This window comes from Ambystoma mexicanum, chromosome 9 (genome assembly GCF_040938575.1).
Source record: "Ambystoma mexicanum isolate Mex_15411 chromosome 9, UKY_AmexF1_1, whole genome shotgun sequence".
Taxonomy (NCBI): domain Eukaryota; kingdom Metazoa; phylum Chordata; class Amphibia; order Caudata; family Ambystomatidae; genus Ambystoma; species Ambystoma mexicanum.
This window is the reverse complement of record NC_090931.1, coordinates 155,468,065-155,482,079: the sequence shown is the minus strand read 5'-3', so window position 1 is coordinate 155,482,079 and position 14,015 is coordinate 155,468,065. Positions and strand designations below refer to the sequence as shown.

At 46.2% G+C, this 14,015-nt stretch overlaps 1 protein-coding gene across 3 annotated transcripts in view; it reads left to right on the top strand.

Moving 5' to 3' along the window:
* The window catches only part of POU2F3 (POU class 2 homeobox 3), a 316,144-nt gene that overhangs the window by 246,603 nt on the left and 55,526 nt on the right, over positions 1-14,015 (top strand). For all 3 annotated transcript variants that reach the window (XM_069614340.1, XM_069614342.1, XM_069614341.1), the window contains one exon: positions 582-678. In XM_069614340.1, coding sequence (XP_069470441.1) covers positions 582-678 — 97 coding nt within the window. The remainder of the gene's footprint in view (positions 1-581; positions 679-14,015) is intronic.

Genomic DNA, 14,015 nt, shown 5'->3' with positions numbered 1-14,015 from the left:
ATTTCTGCAGTCTCCTCCTCATCTCTGTGTTCGTCAAAATTGGGGAGGGGGAGATGTGTCATTGTAAACACCCTACAATGGCTGAGGGAGAGTGGGTTAGGGCATCTTGAGGACTGCGGGAAATACCATATCTGGCCTTCAGGCATTCTCCTCCCAATCCCCCGTGACCCTCTACTCGGGTGATTTCACCACCCCCCCCTGTCGCTTGTCCACCCCCAGGGTTGGGATCCAAAAGCAATGGCCGTTCCCTGGACAATGAAAGGAAGAGTAGTTGGTAGAACAGTTCACACTATGCTAGGACAACAGGTACTTTATAAAAGAACAATGGCATCAAAAACGGAAGTCCAATGGGGGCCGCTGTGCCTTGGTGTGGCTTTGTCAGGGTGATGTGGGTAGGGGGGGGGGGGGTCTGGAGAACAAATTGACTAATACGTGGTACATCTGGGTATCTCTGTGAAACCATGCGCTAGTGCCTGTGTGTGGATTCTGTGTGTCACTGTGAGTTGTGGAGCGTTCTTGCTGTGAGTTGTGGAGTGTTCTAAATGATTGTGGTGTATTCATTTGTGTTCTTTGTCTCGCAGGATATGTCGTCACTTCATTCTCTTCAGCAGCTCGTGCTGGTCCCCAGTCACCTCCAATCGGCCCCTCCGTTCATGTTGTCACAACCTGGACAGCAAGGTAATGGGATTGGGCGAGGACACCCAGTTTCAGGGCAGTTCTTTGCAATGCTTTTCTCTTTTTGTGCAAACACAATCCTGTCTCTTACTTGCAGAATTGCACTTGGGTGGTTTGGGGGAGTGGGGGGGGGGTGGGGGGGGAGACAGTGCACTATCAAAGAGCAGGGTGTCAAGGACCGTCTCACCATAGGTGGCGCAGCTGAGGCTAACATATGCAAGCCCAGAACAGCTACACCATCCGCCTTCTGATCCATCCACTGCTTTGAACAGGGATCTGAAACCTGCAGCTCTCCTGATGTTTCCGACTTCCATGGTCTTTCATCTCTGTCCATGCTAGCTAGGGCTGACGGGAGTTGTAGTCCAAAACATCTGCAGAGCCAAAGGATGCAGATCCCAGCCTTGGAAGATGTTGTAGGGAAAAGATGGGCTAACGCACTACTGCATTGTGGTGAAGCCCATTTGTTAATTGAAAGTGCAGCCGACTTCTGCACCTCGTCTCACTCCATGAGACAAAGGGTGTTGGGCAACTATGCACTTTGCAGCACTGCCCCTGGAATTTCAAAGGACCCTGTGACGTGTTCTAATGACCTACTCAATTGTAGGAAGGAGAACATGAAATGCATTTCTATAGTAGGTGGTGCAGAACTAACATACACTGCAAACCATTTAGACCAATGAAAAGAATCCCTCTCCTTTAAGTACACCTGCACATTCTGGTACAGGGTGCCACAAAGCTGTGCAATGCTCGGACTAAACTTACCAGATACAGCTAGCCTGTCGCCCAGGGTATCTTGGGGTCACTGGGTGCCAGAAGGACCTCCTACACATTGACCTCGCGCCACGAGTGGGATCATGGACCACTGGACTCCAAAACCAAAGATCAATGGGCACTGGGCTCCAGCGAGGACGCATGGAGCTGGTCGCTCCCTTCCATAGAGGCTTCTTGGGTTGGTCACTGGGCTTCAAGGGACCCTGACTGAGCAGGCTCCTGGTCTTAAGAGTTGCCTTATAGAGAATGTTGCTGGTTCCACCGTACCACTACAGACCAACTTGCTGGACCTGATGGATCATCTGAAAGGCCAATCACTGGACTGCAAGGAAACCCTGAAGAGTAGATTGCAATGCTCCAGGGAGGCCTTGTAGGGTCCGGCTGCTTAAAGACCCTAAAGCGATACTGCCGCCCCTCTTTGATCTATACAGTAACTCCACAGCACAAACTATATTTGGTACAACCCCTTGGAAGAGGGGATGGCAGCCCTCTGTAGGTAATGAGCACATGACCGGCTGCTTGCCACGTGCTAATAGTTTTATCCTCCGTCTAGCGCTTTATAAGCTAGAGCAGTCTGGCATTAAGTGTGATATAAAGGGTCAATTAAAAAACCGTATATTTTGTTTGACTTTTTTTTTTTTTTTTATACCGCCTTCGCTGAACAGAGGCATTCTCTAGCAGTGGGTTAACATTTGCCAGACAAATCAAGCTAGCTTGCACTGAATCAGTGGCGGAAATGGAAAACATTTAAAGGGGATTGGTGTGGGGATTTTGGAGGAGGGGTGGGGTTCCAAGGAGGCAGAGTTCAGAGGGGAACGAAGCTGGCAGTTGAGCTGCGCTCAAAGGAAATGTTCAAAATAATCAGTTTAAAATGGTGCGATTTCATGCTGCTTCTTTTCAGTGCCTAAACTGGCAAGAAAGGTGCTCACCTTTTAAACCCAGCAATCTATATAATGCAATATTCCCTGGAAAACAAAATATCCAAATGTGAGGCATGTGCTTTGATGACAATTTAGTGTGGTCTTGTGGGTAAGTGTCAACACTGGCAACGTGCAACCTGGGAACAATCCTGGTAGCCAAACACTTGAGCAAGATTGCCGGCCTCAAAAACATGCAAGAGGTGCTGTCTGCCCTCTGGAAAAAAGTGACACTGTCCACCCACATGTGTCCTTTCCTTGTGCCCTGAAAAGCAGCGTAAGAGCCATAATCCGGGAAAATAATGGCTCTAGTATCCTGGATTGCGAACTCTTGCCACATCCTAAGCAAATATTCACGACTCAATTGCAATTTCATCCTCACCCCACTGTTTGGCCTTCAACAATGCTCTGCTTCATAAAAAAATGGCCTGAAAAGTACACAAACCATAGTAGGGTACACAAACAAATATATTTAAGGATTTATAGATTTGCGTGCCTACCTTACTATGGTTTGTGTACACTTCAAGCCAACTTTTATAAACAAAACGAGAAATATGGTAAGCCAAGCGTGTACAACTGTGACTATTCTCCCCGCCCCCACCTATCTTCACCATGCGTCTACAAATACCAGAATCCTTGCTGGCAAATTTCACTGAGCCCCCAACTGCCCATGTGTACCCTCAGCAAAGCTGGGCGCTCTGTAATGTATTCTGCTCTGCGAGTGCTCGCACAGAGCAGATTTGAGCACTGAGGCGTCTTTGACCCTCAGCGGACCTGTGGGCTTGTGGCGGAGGCAGGCAAGAGCCGACCCATTGGCCAGTGCTGCACTGAATGATGACCAGGAAATGGAATCCAATTCCGTACTTGACCATAGTGTTTCCAGATGCTTGGACTAGAACTCCCATCAGCCATAACCAAACCACTGAAGCGAAAGTAGGATAATGGGGGTTGCCGTCCTGGACCTCTGGATGGCCACAGGTTCCAGACCCCTGACTTGGCCTTCCACAATAAATCTGGTGCCCAAACAGCGCTATGACCTATGCCATAAAGTAGGTATGTGTGTGGAGCTTTGTAAGAGAACACTCGGACGTTGCGTGCTCTCCTTTTTTCAATCTGCTGAAAAACACCCTTACAATATGTTCCAACTCAACGTGGCATCCCACTGGCCCCTCCCCTGCCCCCATTTCCATTGCTGACACTCCTCCAGCTGTAAGATCCCTATTAACCTCTCTGTTCTGCCCTGCAACCCAGGTGGTCTAGACTTCTGCGAGATGAGGCTACACAACCCCTTGCCACAGGCTGCACCCCTGTCAGATTGACAGCATGCCGACTGCAGGTGTGTGCAATTTCCCCCGGGTTCCATGACAAAGCCTTGTTGCCTTTTTCGGCCTTGTACACTGCATGTTCCAAAACCACACATGTTGGGTTAACATAAAAATAAAGGCCACGTGTGATGAACATTAGTACGTTTACAGTGCTTGGATTTCATTTGTATTAGAGGATTTCTATTTATTCAAAATTCCCCTACTAAGTCTTAGGTGAGTTTCAGACCTAATACCTTTTTTAAACGGGTATCCCTTAATTTATTTAGATTTTTCATTTCTATTATGAGTGATTATTTCCCTTTTTGTCTTTCACCACCAGGGCATTTTTGGCCCTGATGAAGGCGACTCCATAAAACTATTCTGTGACGCCATTATATTTCAACGTTTCACACTCACGGTTACCCTTGAGATGCCATTGGTTATAGCGCTCTCTCACTTCACCCTTTTAGCACCAATGGGAGCGGTTGGGTTACTGACACTAGTCCAGTATGTTGTCTTCTACATCGCGCCAATTGATTGACAAAGCAATGAAAATGATGTTGTAATTAACAGACCTGTGATAAGATTGAAAATGTCACCAGATGATCTGCTTTGTGTTTGAATGTGTTCACCTTGTGTTTTGATGCTTAGAAAGAAATGCATTAGATGTATTCCGCTATATATTCATTTGGAAGGAAGAGTTAACTTTGCCCAGCAGGAGCATCCTTTGTTTTGTTTAGGCTCCTCAGTTCCTGTGTGAGTAGGGAACACTCTGCTACGTTGGTGGCATTTCACTTGTTTTTGTGCACAGCCTATAGGTATTCACCTGGGTGATTCAGACCACTCACCGCCCGCATACCCCCACACTAAAACCAGCTAGTCCCAACACCCAAACCATCCATTATGCAAAGAATGCAAGTGTGTGCTGTGGGGACTTGCATTCCTCCAGTCAGTTAGTCGTAAACCTAGGGGTTCTACTGGCTAGAAAAGCTTTAACCATCTGCCAGAGCTCTTGGAGATACAGGGGCCCTTGTGCCATTAAGCCGCTACATGAATCGCAACAAGGAAATACGCGGAAAGCTCTGCTATAGGAGAATCCATTTGGTTGGAGTGTGTCTACGTTCTGGAGAGATTAGTGAATGATGCCTTTTCAAAAGCATGATTCGTTATCTGTTGCTGGCTAAATTGGTGATTTTTGCTTTCTTCACTTTAGTGCTCTCTTAATTTTGTTTTTTTATTGTTTAAGCCTTCAATGCACCACAGGACAATGCCATGTTGTATGCAAACAGAAATGCATGTTCTGTTTGCATTTGTTTGCAAAGCGGGAATGGAAAGTGACGGTCAGGGGCTTGACCTTGTTTGGGCAGGGAGGAGGTGGTCTGGGTTCCCTCCCAGCCTGTGGTAACCGGCCTAACTGGGTGAATGACTGGGCAGGGTAGAACCGTTTGGAGGGCTCCAGTCCCTGAACCCCTTGAATGTAATGACTGGTACCACTTTCGATCACCCAATGCCATGCACCATCATTCCTGGGCCGAATTCTCCATGTCCTTATAGAACTAGCCAGACCAGCATGCATTGCCAGACCAACTAACCCCAGTGTGCAACCAGAGTACACAGACATTCATGCAGAATCTGACAACCCGGTCAAAAAAAAGGAAGCTGTAGTGTTAAGACGGTCTGGAAAGTACCAAAATTACCCACAGGTTCTGGAGCCAGATCAAACAAGACTCAATGATGGAAATGGACAAAGTGAACGGCAAAGCCCATAAAGCAGGGGACGGCATACAGGCATTAAATCAAAAACAACCGTTTTTATACTCACCATTTGTCATAACTGACATCCTACAGTAATCTTGGCTAACAAAACCTACATGTTATGGGGATTGGTTTAGGGGATTGACATGTCCATTCTATAGGGGTTAAACTTTGGTTGGGTAATAACAATCTGATGGCTCCTCCCGAGACCACCTCTAAATTGATAATGTGAAAGACCACCTCTCTACAATAGACTTGATTGCCATACTACTTACTGGGTGGCCTAACATTGGGGTTTTTGATTGGTTGGCTTTCTACTGACCAAACCTGGACAACTGACAGGTTGTCAAGAAATGGGCCAGACACGAGTAGGGGAGAGGTGCATGCGCTGGTTTCCCTTCAATGAAAGAAAATGCCATCCCTTATTCCCAGGCCATGAGCCAGCTTGATTTCTTTGTCTTTGACCTGGTTTGGTTCCTTTTGTCTGGAAATATGCGTGAGCAAGTGATACAGGTGTCCTATCTGTGTTCGTGACTAATGAACACCCAGTGTTCTTCAATTATGGGTCACGTGTGATGAGACGCATTTGTAATTCTTTCACCCTGCATTTATTGGGATTTTAGCAAACATTAATGTGAATGTTATGGTTCCTTTTACCACTGGGGACACTCTTGGGTTAACCTTCATGGAGTCTCTTGGCTTCTTGTCCTGCATCTGGCTTACAAAGACTGGCTGTTCTTTTAATTAATCCAAGAATATATGGCTTGCGTCTTGGGGAATCATTATCTTGTGCTTCTACCACGACGTTCGTATCCTCCCTTTTTCATGGTAACCTCAGCTTGGCTTGCTAGTTACTGTCTGAGCTCTGCACGGATCTGTATGTGTGTTACTTCATCACTTTAAATTCTCATTAAGTCTTGAAGCCTTTTTATTTACTTATGTGTGTTGCAGCTACCATTTCGGGATAGATGGTGCCCATTACTGTTGTGTTTCTATGTTAGTGAGCTATATTTGCGTGTCGTTCATGCTGTATTCAGCTTATACATTGCTTATGTTGGTATTCTTTGACTTTATGGCTGCCCTGTTAATATTCTTCATGTATAAATGCATATACTACCTAGTGTTTGCGTTCTTAATGTTGAGTGCACATTTGCTTTGTGTCCAATGCATGCACATGTGGTGTTACATGGTCTGCTCATGTATTTTTGCCATCTTTAGCTTAGATCGTGTCCTTCTCCTGCCTGAGATATTGGCGGTACGGTTGCCTTAGTGGTTAGTGCTTCCTACCTATGCAGTATTGGGCCGGGGGAAGTGCAGTAGCTATGGATGGCGTTACCATCTACCTCCTAAGAGTACTCCTTTCAGCCTGAAACAAGCAGAGATGACATCAAGTGGGGACCTTAACCAGCGACTATTCAAGTCGCTGTGAACCAAAAGGCAGCATGGCTAAAAAACATTTTGTCTAACATTTCACTGCAATGGGCCGACCCCAGGGGGGAAAAAACAGCCTTAGATTGTGCCCCAAATTCAAGTCCAATCTGTAATGCTGACTGAGCTTCTCGACACCTCAGTGGGTTTCCTGGTCACTATACTATATGCTTTAAATTTGGGCTTAGTGCATCCGCTGTGCCACACATGACCTTCGTTTTTGATGCTGTGGCTGCAGTCTCCAATGTAATGTCCAGGGGTGGACTGGGAACTAAGAGGCCCTGGAAATAATTACTGGGGACCAAAAGAGGACCTGGAAAAAATTTGCGAAGTGGCCCCAAGTGACACATTTTCAGCAAGCCCAATGCTTTTCCTATGAGAACATTTGGAAATAACACAAGATGCTCAGGGTTCAGAGGCCCACCGGGAAATCTCCAGAGTTGCCTATAGGCCAGTCCACCACTGGTAATGTCTGCAGCTTGTCCCGCACCATTGTGCGCGAAAGGGGAATCGGAAATCTGGCATCAATGTAAGCTGCTTGGTGCTTTGCATAAATCACAAGGCTTCTGCAACATAGTAACGAACACACATTTTTATGACGTATATCTATGAAAGTGATTGCAGTTGCAACCCTTCCAAACACATAATGCAATAAAGAATGTCTGCTTATTTGATTCATGATGACGCTCTAACAGTTAAGTGCATCAAACTACGAGTCGCATACTCCTTTGGAGAAAATTGGCTTTTGGGAGTCAAGTGCTGGCTGTCCTGCCCCAACAGGCAGAGGCCTTCCCAGCATGCATTTCTTTCAAAGCTGTGAGTCACCCGTGCATGCTCACAGGCTCTTGATGGAGTCCTGGCAGCTCACTGGCTCAGGGACTGTTTTGGGGACTGCCGGGCTCAGCCCCACCTAGCCCTGGCCCACTTTAATCCCTGCTTGTTGGCTTTGTCTCCTGGGGTTTAAAAATGTCCTCTTGACATTGGGTCATGTGGTAGGAGGGCTGTACGAGATGAGAACCTGGCATATTGGTGCATGCAGAGTACAAGTACCATTCTTTTTCACGTGCCGGTAAGATTCATCCAAGGGGGTTGTGTTGGGGTGCACGGTCCATGTGCTGCCAGCGGCGAGCTTGGCGCGTTATTGTGCACAGTACATTCCTACCTAACTCTGCCCCTTGAGCTCCGATTGGAGCGGACAGTGGGAGAGGTGCTCTGCCCCTCGAGCTCCAATTGGGGCAGGCATTAGGAGAGGTGCTCTTCCCTTTGAGCTACGATTGGGGCAGGCAGTAGGGAGCAGAGCATGTGCGTGCGGTCCCGGATTGCCAAATGGCCAGAGTAGGCACCGGCCTATGGGCCCCACTCCTTTTCGGGCCCCGCAACAATGAATCACAAGAATATTGATTTGATCTTGAAAGAAAATCAAATGAAGCTTTCTTAAATTATTTCCAAAAGATAGGAACAAATGTAACCTTTACATTAAAGACTCTATAGAGCAAATGCTGTATTAAAGTACCCATCAACAACTTAAAGTACATAAATCAGAGACCTCATTTTCACATAATTCTCTCTTACAAGCTCATCTTCTGGCAATTGTCACTTTGTAAAAAAAATCTGGTGCGAACTGTGTCCGTGTAATGTGCAGTAGTGATGGTCCATCGCCATCCAGTGGCTGACGTGCTACTAATGTTCCACTAGATCGCTGCGCGCCCACAAGAAACCTCCAGAAACAAAGATTTCTATGAGTTACTGTGTCATGAGAGTGCCAGCTGACTCCAGAACCTAGAAGAATACACGCGAGTAATCTTCGGAACACAGCCTATACCTGACGTCTGTTACTCTTAGTTAGATACCCTGAATTATAATGAAGTTTGATTAACTTCACTATCTGATTTAACAGAACAAATCTGTTTCAGGCACTTTTACTCAATTTTGGCTGAGACTTAATTCTTTCATTTTCTTTAGCAAAGCGTAAGTATTGTTCATTGTCCCTCTTTTGTAGACCCATGTCGGCGGCGCCCGAGTTAAAGTGATTTGTGAGGGGCGCCCCCCCCAAAATTTCACGTGCCTAGTGGCCTAGACCGGGTTTAATCCTGCACTGTGACTGGGCTGTTGTTGTGAGGTCATGCCAAGGAAGTATAGTTTACGTGGTGCTGGAGGCGGTAGAGGGTGCACAAGCGGGCATTTCGCTAAAGAATAGCTGACTGATGTGTGTAGTGTAAGTTGGCAATCGGAAGATGAGGTTAATGGAAGACTCTATGCCACGAGGTGAAATGTGCTCCAGTCCTAGGATCTACTTATCCACCTCTTGCATTCTGGGAGATGTAGTCTTGCATTGCCTCAATTGAATAATATGGCCTAGAAGCGAAACCCAGGACTGGCATATGGTACCCCTCTGGTGACGAAGAGTGATTTACTAAACCTATTAGTAGGGTGGTCGACAATGGGCACTGTGTCGCGCTTGGCGTCTTTTTAGCTTTCACTTCAAGAGTTGGCGCGAGCCTGCATCGTGATGGAAGAAGCGATATCCCTAGTCTCGGAGGCTCTCGTAAACTTGCAGGGACACACTGAGGTTGCGGCTCTTGGTGGGAGATGTCCACGGATTTCTATGGAACCCTGTCGTGAGCAAACGCATTAGGCCCACTCCTTTTTATTATAACGATATTTCTATCTGCACTAAACCCTCTCGACAGCGTGGCCTGCTTGCAAGTACAGAATTGAAAGGGATAATGGGAAGCGTGTCTTTAATCTTGAACAATAGCGCCCCCGCGAGATTTCTGTTGAGAGATCCGATTTGAACTGTCAACGCTTGCTTGAATTAAGGATTTGGACGGAAGGCTCCTATGGCTTATATCGGCTTTTAGAAAAAGAAGCACCTATTCGTTTTTAGGATTGTACTCCTGTGGGGGCGGTGGGGGGTGTTATAGGGTTAGACGTAAACCTCTCGGGCGAATATTCTATTCAGAAAATCCAAAAATATTCAGTTTTACAACTTTTGACACCAAACTGTTAGGAAAGAGTCCTCCTTAGCCCTTTAGAATAGTTTGATGGTGTGTGTGGGGAGGGGGGGGGGGTTGAGGTAGTGCTTTTTCCCGTATTCCCCCGCTTCTCAGAGCTTTAAAACATCGGTTAATACTCCCTTTAATCCCACTGCATTTATTGGCAGACTGTAGGGCCAAGTTGGCTCTGTGGAAGGGGAGAGGATGCCAGGCACGCTGGCCTGCCAACTGGGAGCAGAGGCTTATCGGCACTCTATGTCCTTAAATATAGTTCCATCCCAAACACTCATTAATGTGGCCTTAAGGATGGCCTATATTTAAGGAATACACGGCACACGCTGTAAAAATGGCCACTCCTTTCACTTGAACTGAAAACTCAATTCACACACACAGTGGCAGAGCCAGGGTTTATGGGGGTGGCCGGTGCCCAGAGCTCCCCATTATCCACGCCTCTATTGCACCAGAAGCTGCCTCCGTTACTGTTCACATATAGGATGCTGTGTCACGCATGGATACAGCAACATATGTGTAAATACAGTGGAGTTTGAGCCCTGTTCGGCACCACAAGAGAATTGGTTTCAGTTGAATGGGGACAAGATGGAGGTGCTTGTGTACAGGAGGGCGGAGCGTCCTCTGACGGGCCCATAGGTCAGAGCTCACCCTCAAGTACCTGTAAGACAAGATAGCTGCACCTTGGGGAGGATGGGGTGCAGGATTCAATTACTCCAACACAATTCAATAAGGACAACTCAATAGTTTGGCAAATGGAAGTCTGTTTAATGACCAGTACAAAAAACAGGAAACAAATGGGTATCGGCAGTGATGCGATCGCCTGTCTCGCTTCAACTTCCAACTTCTCCATTCAAACAGCAATTCTTATAGGCAAAATTCAACATCATTTGACGTGTAAAACTGGTCGGAAAGGCAACTTCAGTATAGGTGCTATATCTGTATATGGTAACAGAGTATGCAGATTGGATAACTATTATCGGGTGGGCGTCTATGCCCATCCCACTACATCACTTGTGCTAGACATCACTACAATGTCTTATTGGTTCTACAAGCTATAGGACCCTAGATTATTTGGTCCATTGTGATTGGGTGGGTTACACCCCTAGGCATAAATCTCCACTTTAATTAGCAGCATGCAGAATGGACACCCAGATGCAGGATGCCCCAAGATTCACCCTGCCTCCCTTCCATCAATCAGTACCTTTAGGGCTATGTGTCAATTAGTTGGCTGAGGATGGTCTCGAAACTGTAGCTGCTTATCAGGAAAAGTTATGGCATCCTGGGTGACATCAGACGTTGGTACTTGGTTGCCCTTGGCTGGTCACGTGTCTGTTCACTGTGAATCTACTTCATTTTCCTACTTTTCATGTGTTTGATTCTTACTTGGCCTCGCCACCTGCCTGGGGCCTCCTTATCTCGACCTCCACTGGCTGGCTGGTATGCTCTGAAGTTTCGATTCTCCGAGGTTGCTGCTCTCCTCCCTTCCTTAGGTTGATCTCGAGTTCCCAGGCATGAGCTACTTCTTACTGAGTTTCGATTCCACGCTTTCCTTTGGCTTTGGGTGGAATATGAATCTTGGCCTTGTTAGTCCTTTGCAACATGGGTTTAATTCTGCTTTACAAAATGGAGTCGCACTTGTATAGTGTGCTTCATTTAGGTAGATATGATTGGCGCTTGCCGCTCTAAGTTTCTACTAAGCATTGCAAGCAGTACCGTTTACTTAGCTCCTTGCGTTCCATGCCTATTTACATGCATTGTCAGTTGCACGATTCGATCCTGGTTACATTCTTTGTGCTGCAACGTTGTATCTTATACGTCTATCGCATCATTATTCTTTACATTTCGTCCTTGTGTATCATCTTTCGATTGTTTATGTTCATGTTGTCCTTTTCACATGTCGTTTTCCTTTTCACATGTTGTTTTATGTGCATCTGTACGACTGTCCAGGTTCTTACTGTCGTCACCATTTACCTTCCATTAGGGCTCTTTGGGTCTCTTCGGGGACGGCCTGTAGGTAGTTTTCACTTAGGGCCAGCTGCTGGTACGGTTGCCTCAAAGGGTACTAAGCTGCCAATGGTTGTCTGGTTATAGGCACTTCAACCAGCATTGCTCTTCTGATGGGCACCGCATTGGCCCAATATAGCTCTGTTGGTTCAATTGCTCCTCGTACAACACGTATTTTGGCGAGTATGTTCCTGGTACCTCAAAATGGGGGGCAGGGGTGCAGGCCATGCCTGGGACCTCCTCTACACTCCCCCCTCTGGTTGGTTTGACCACTTCTGCCTCCTCCTTTTGGATTCGTCTCCTTTGGTGGTTCTGTGTCCTTTTCGTCATCTTCAGGGTTTGTACAAGATGGTGTGAAAGTTCGTATCTTTGGAGTCCATATCTTTATCACACCTTTCAAACTTTCTGCTGTTTTTACATGCTTGTCCTTGCTCCAGGTCATTAGCTGGCATTGTCCATTTGGGCTGCAATAGATCCATTTCCCTTCATACTTCCTTCGTTTCCTGGGATACGTGAATTTTGTTCCTTCTGGCACAAATTCACTGGCTCTCACAAAGTATCTTATTTCTTCATCCGTCGGGTCTCTGGGCTTCCATCCTGGTTCGACATCGACCATGATTTTCATCCAAATGGCTTTCTTCACTGTTTTCTGGCACTGTGTGATGATTATCTTGATGACACAAAATCCTAGTAGTATCGTCAATAGCAGGGCTCCCAGAAACTTATGTCTGCCATCCATTGTGGGGCCCATGAGAATAGTACTCCAAACCAGCTGTCATCATCCACTTCGTCGGTTTCATCAATCTGTTTTTTTAAGTTTGTCAGCATACCTATGGCTTCTGTTAACGTTCCATTTTCTTTGTCATGCAAAGGTATAAATGTGCAACATGATTCTCCGATTTTTTGCGCAATCACCTCCATCCATTGCTGTGATCATGTCAAGTACATATCTGTTCTGGAGTGTCATCAATCGGATTGCTCTCAATTCTTCTTTGATCACGTTAAATCCTTTTATGGTGGTGTTGATGGTCTGCAAGAACTCCCATCTGGTTATCTGCAACCATTTAGCATTCACTCCGATTTGGATGTGTGGCAAGAGTAGTGTTGTGAATACTGTTGAGATGAGGTTAAACAGCCTGTGTTCCTATGGGATTGCATGGAATGCTTATTCTGATTTGGCAGAAAAGTAATTCTCTCTTCATCCGGGATACCAGTTCTGCAGATCTCCTCTTCCTTAGATGAGCATCTGCTTTCGGGAAATTGTCAATACTCAAGTCACTTTTTGGGATCACTAGTGCGGGAACGTGGACGTTCACTAGTGTGCATATGCTTCCCCAGTTTTTCGGTAGTCTTATATATGCCTTAGGTCCACACGCCCAGTAATGGTCCATTATAACTGCGGTCCCTTGTGTCATTCCTGGGGCTTCAAAGATTCATCCGCAATTTTGATTCTCTCCCATTTTCCTTGTGCCATTTTTTCTGAAGCACAGTTTCGGGTTTTCCAGTGGAACTATTTGTAAGGGTCCTCCTCTGTCTTCGACCCATGTCATCAGCCTTACGAATTTTGGCCATAGAGGTTTGCATAATCTCCGAGTTCTCTATTGCTTCTTGCAGGCTCCAAGGACCATCCACGCTCAACAGATTACAGCGCCTTCTTGCCATCCGTTTGGGGAAACCACTGTTCCCCATATCTGCATTTGGCCTCTATTCTTCCAAATGTGAGCGTCTTCTACAGTCTTTTTTGGATGTTCACCCTCGGGTTTATTTCCCATCTTGTTCCTGATCCTTTCACTTCAGGCTTTTCGTACCTGATCACGTGATTCCTGGTATGTGCCCTGTTTCTTGTTTTAATGTCCTGGACGTAGCAGTCTTCATCAGGGTAATACTTTTCAGTTGCCCATATCAATGAGGCATCTCTCTCCATAAATTGTCCTCTGGTGTTGCACATTGCTATGTGTGACATACAGTGTGCTGTAGGGACATCAATTTCTACAGCAACAAAGATCCTGGATTTTCCCATGCTGTACGGTAGAAGTACACAGACAAAGCATTCTCCTTCTGATTTTCTTCTTCCGACCTCCTTCATGTGTTGATACCAAATGTTGTTTCCCAGATGTGCTGTGCTATCCAGGTAGTCATTCAGTTCATTGTTA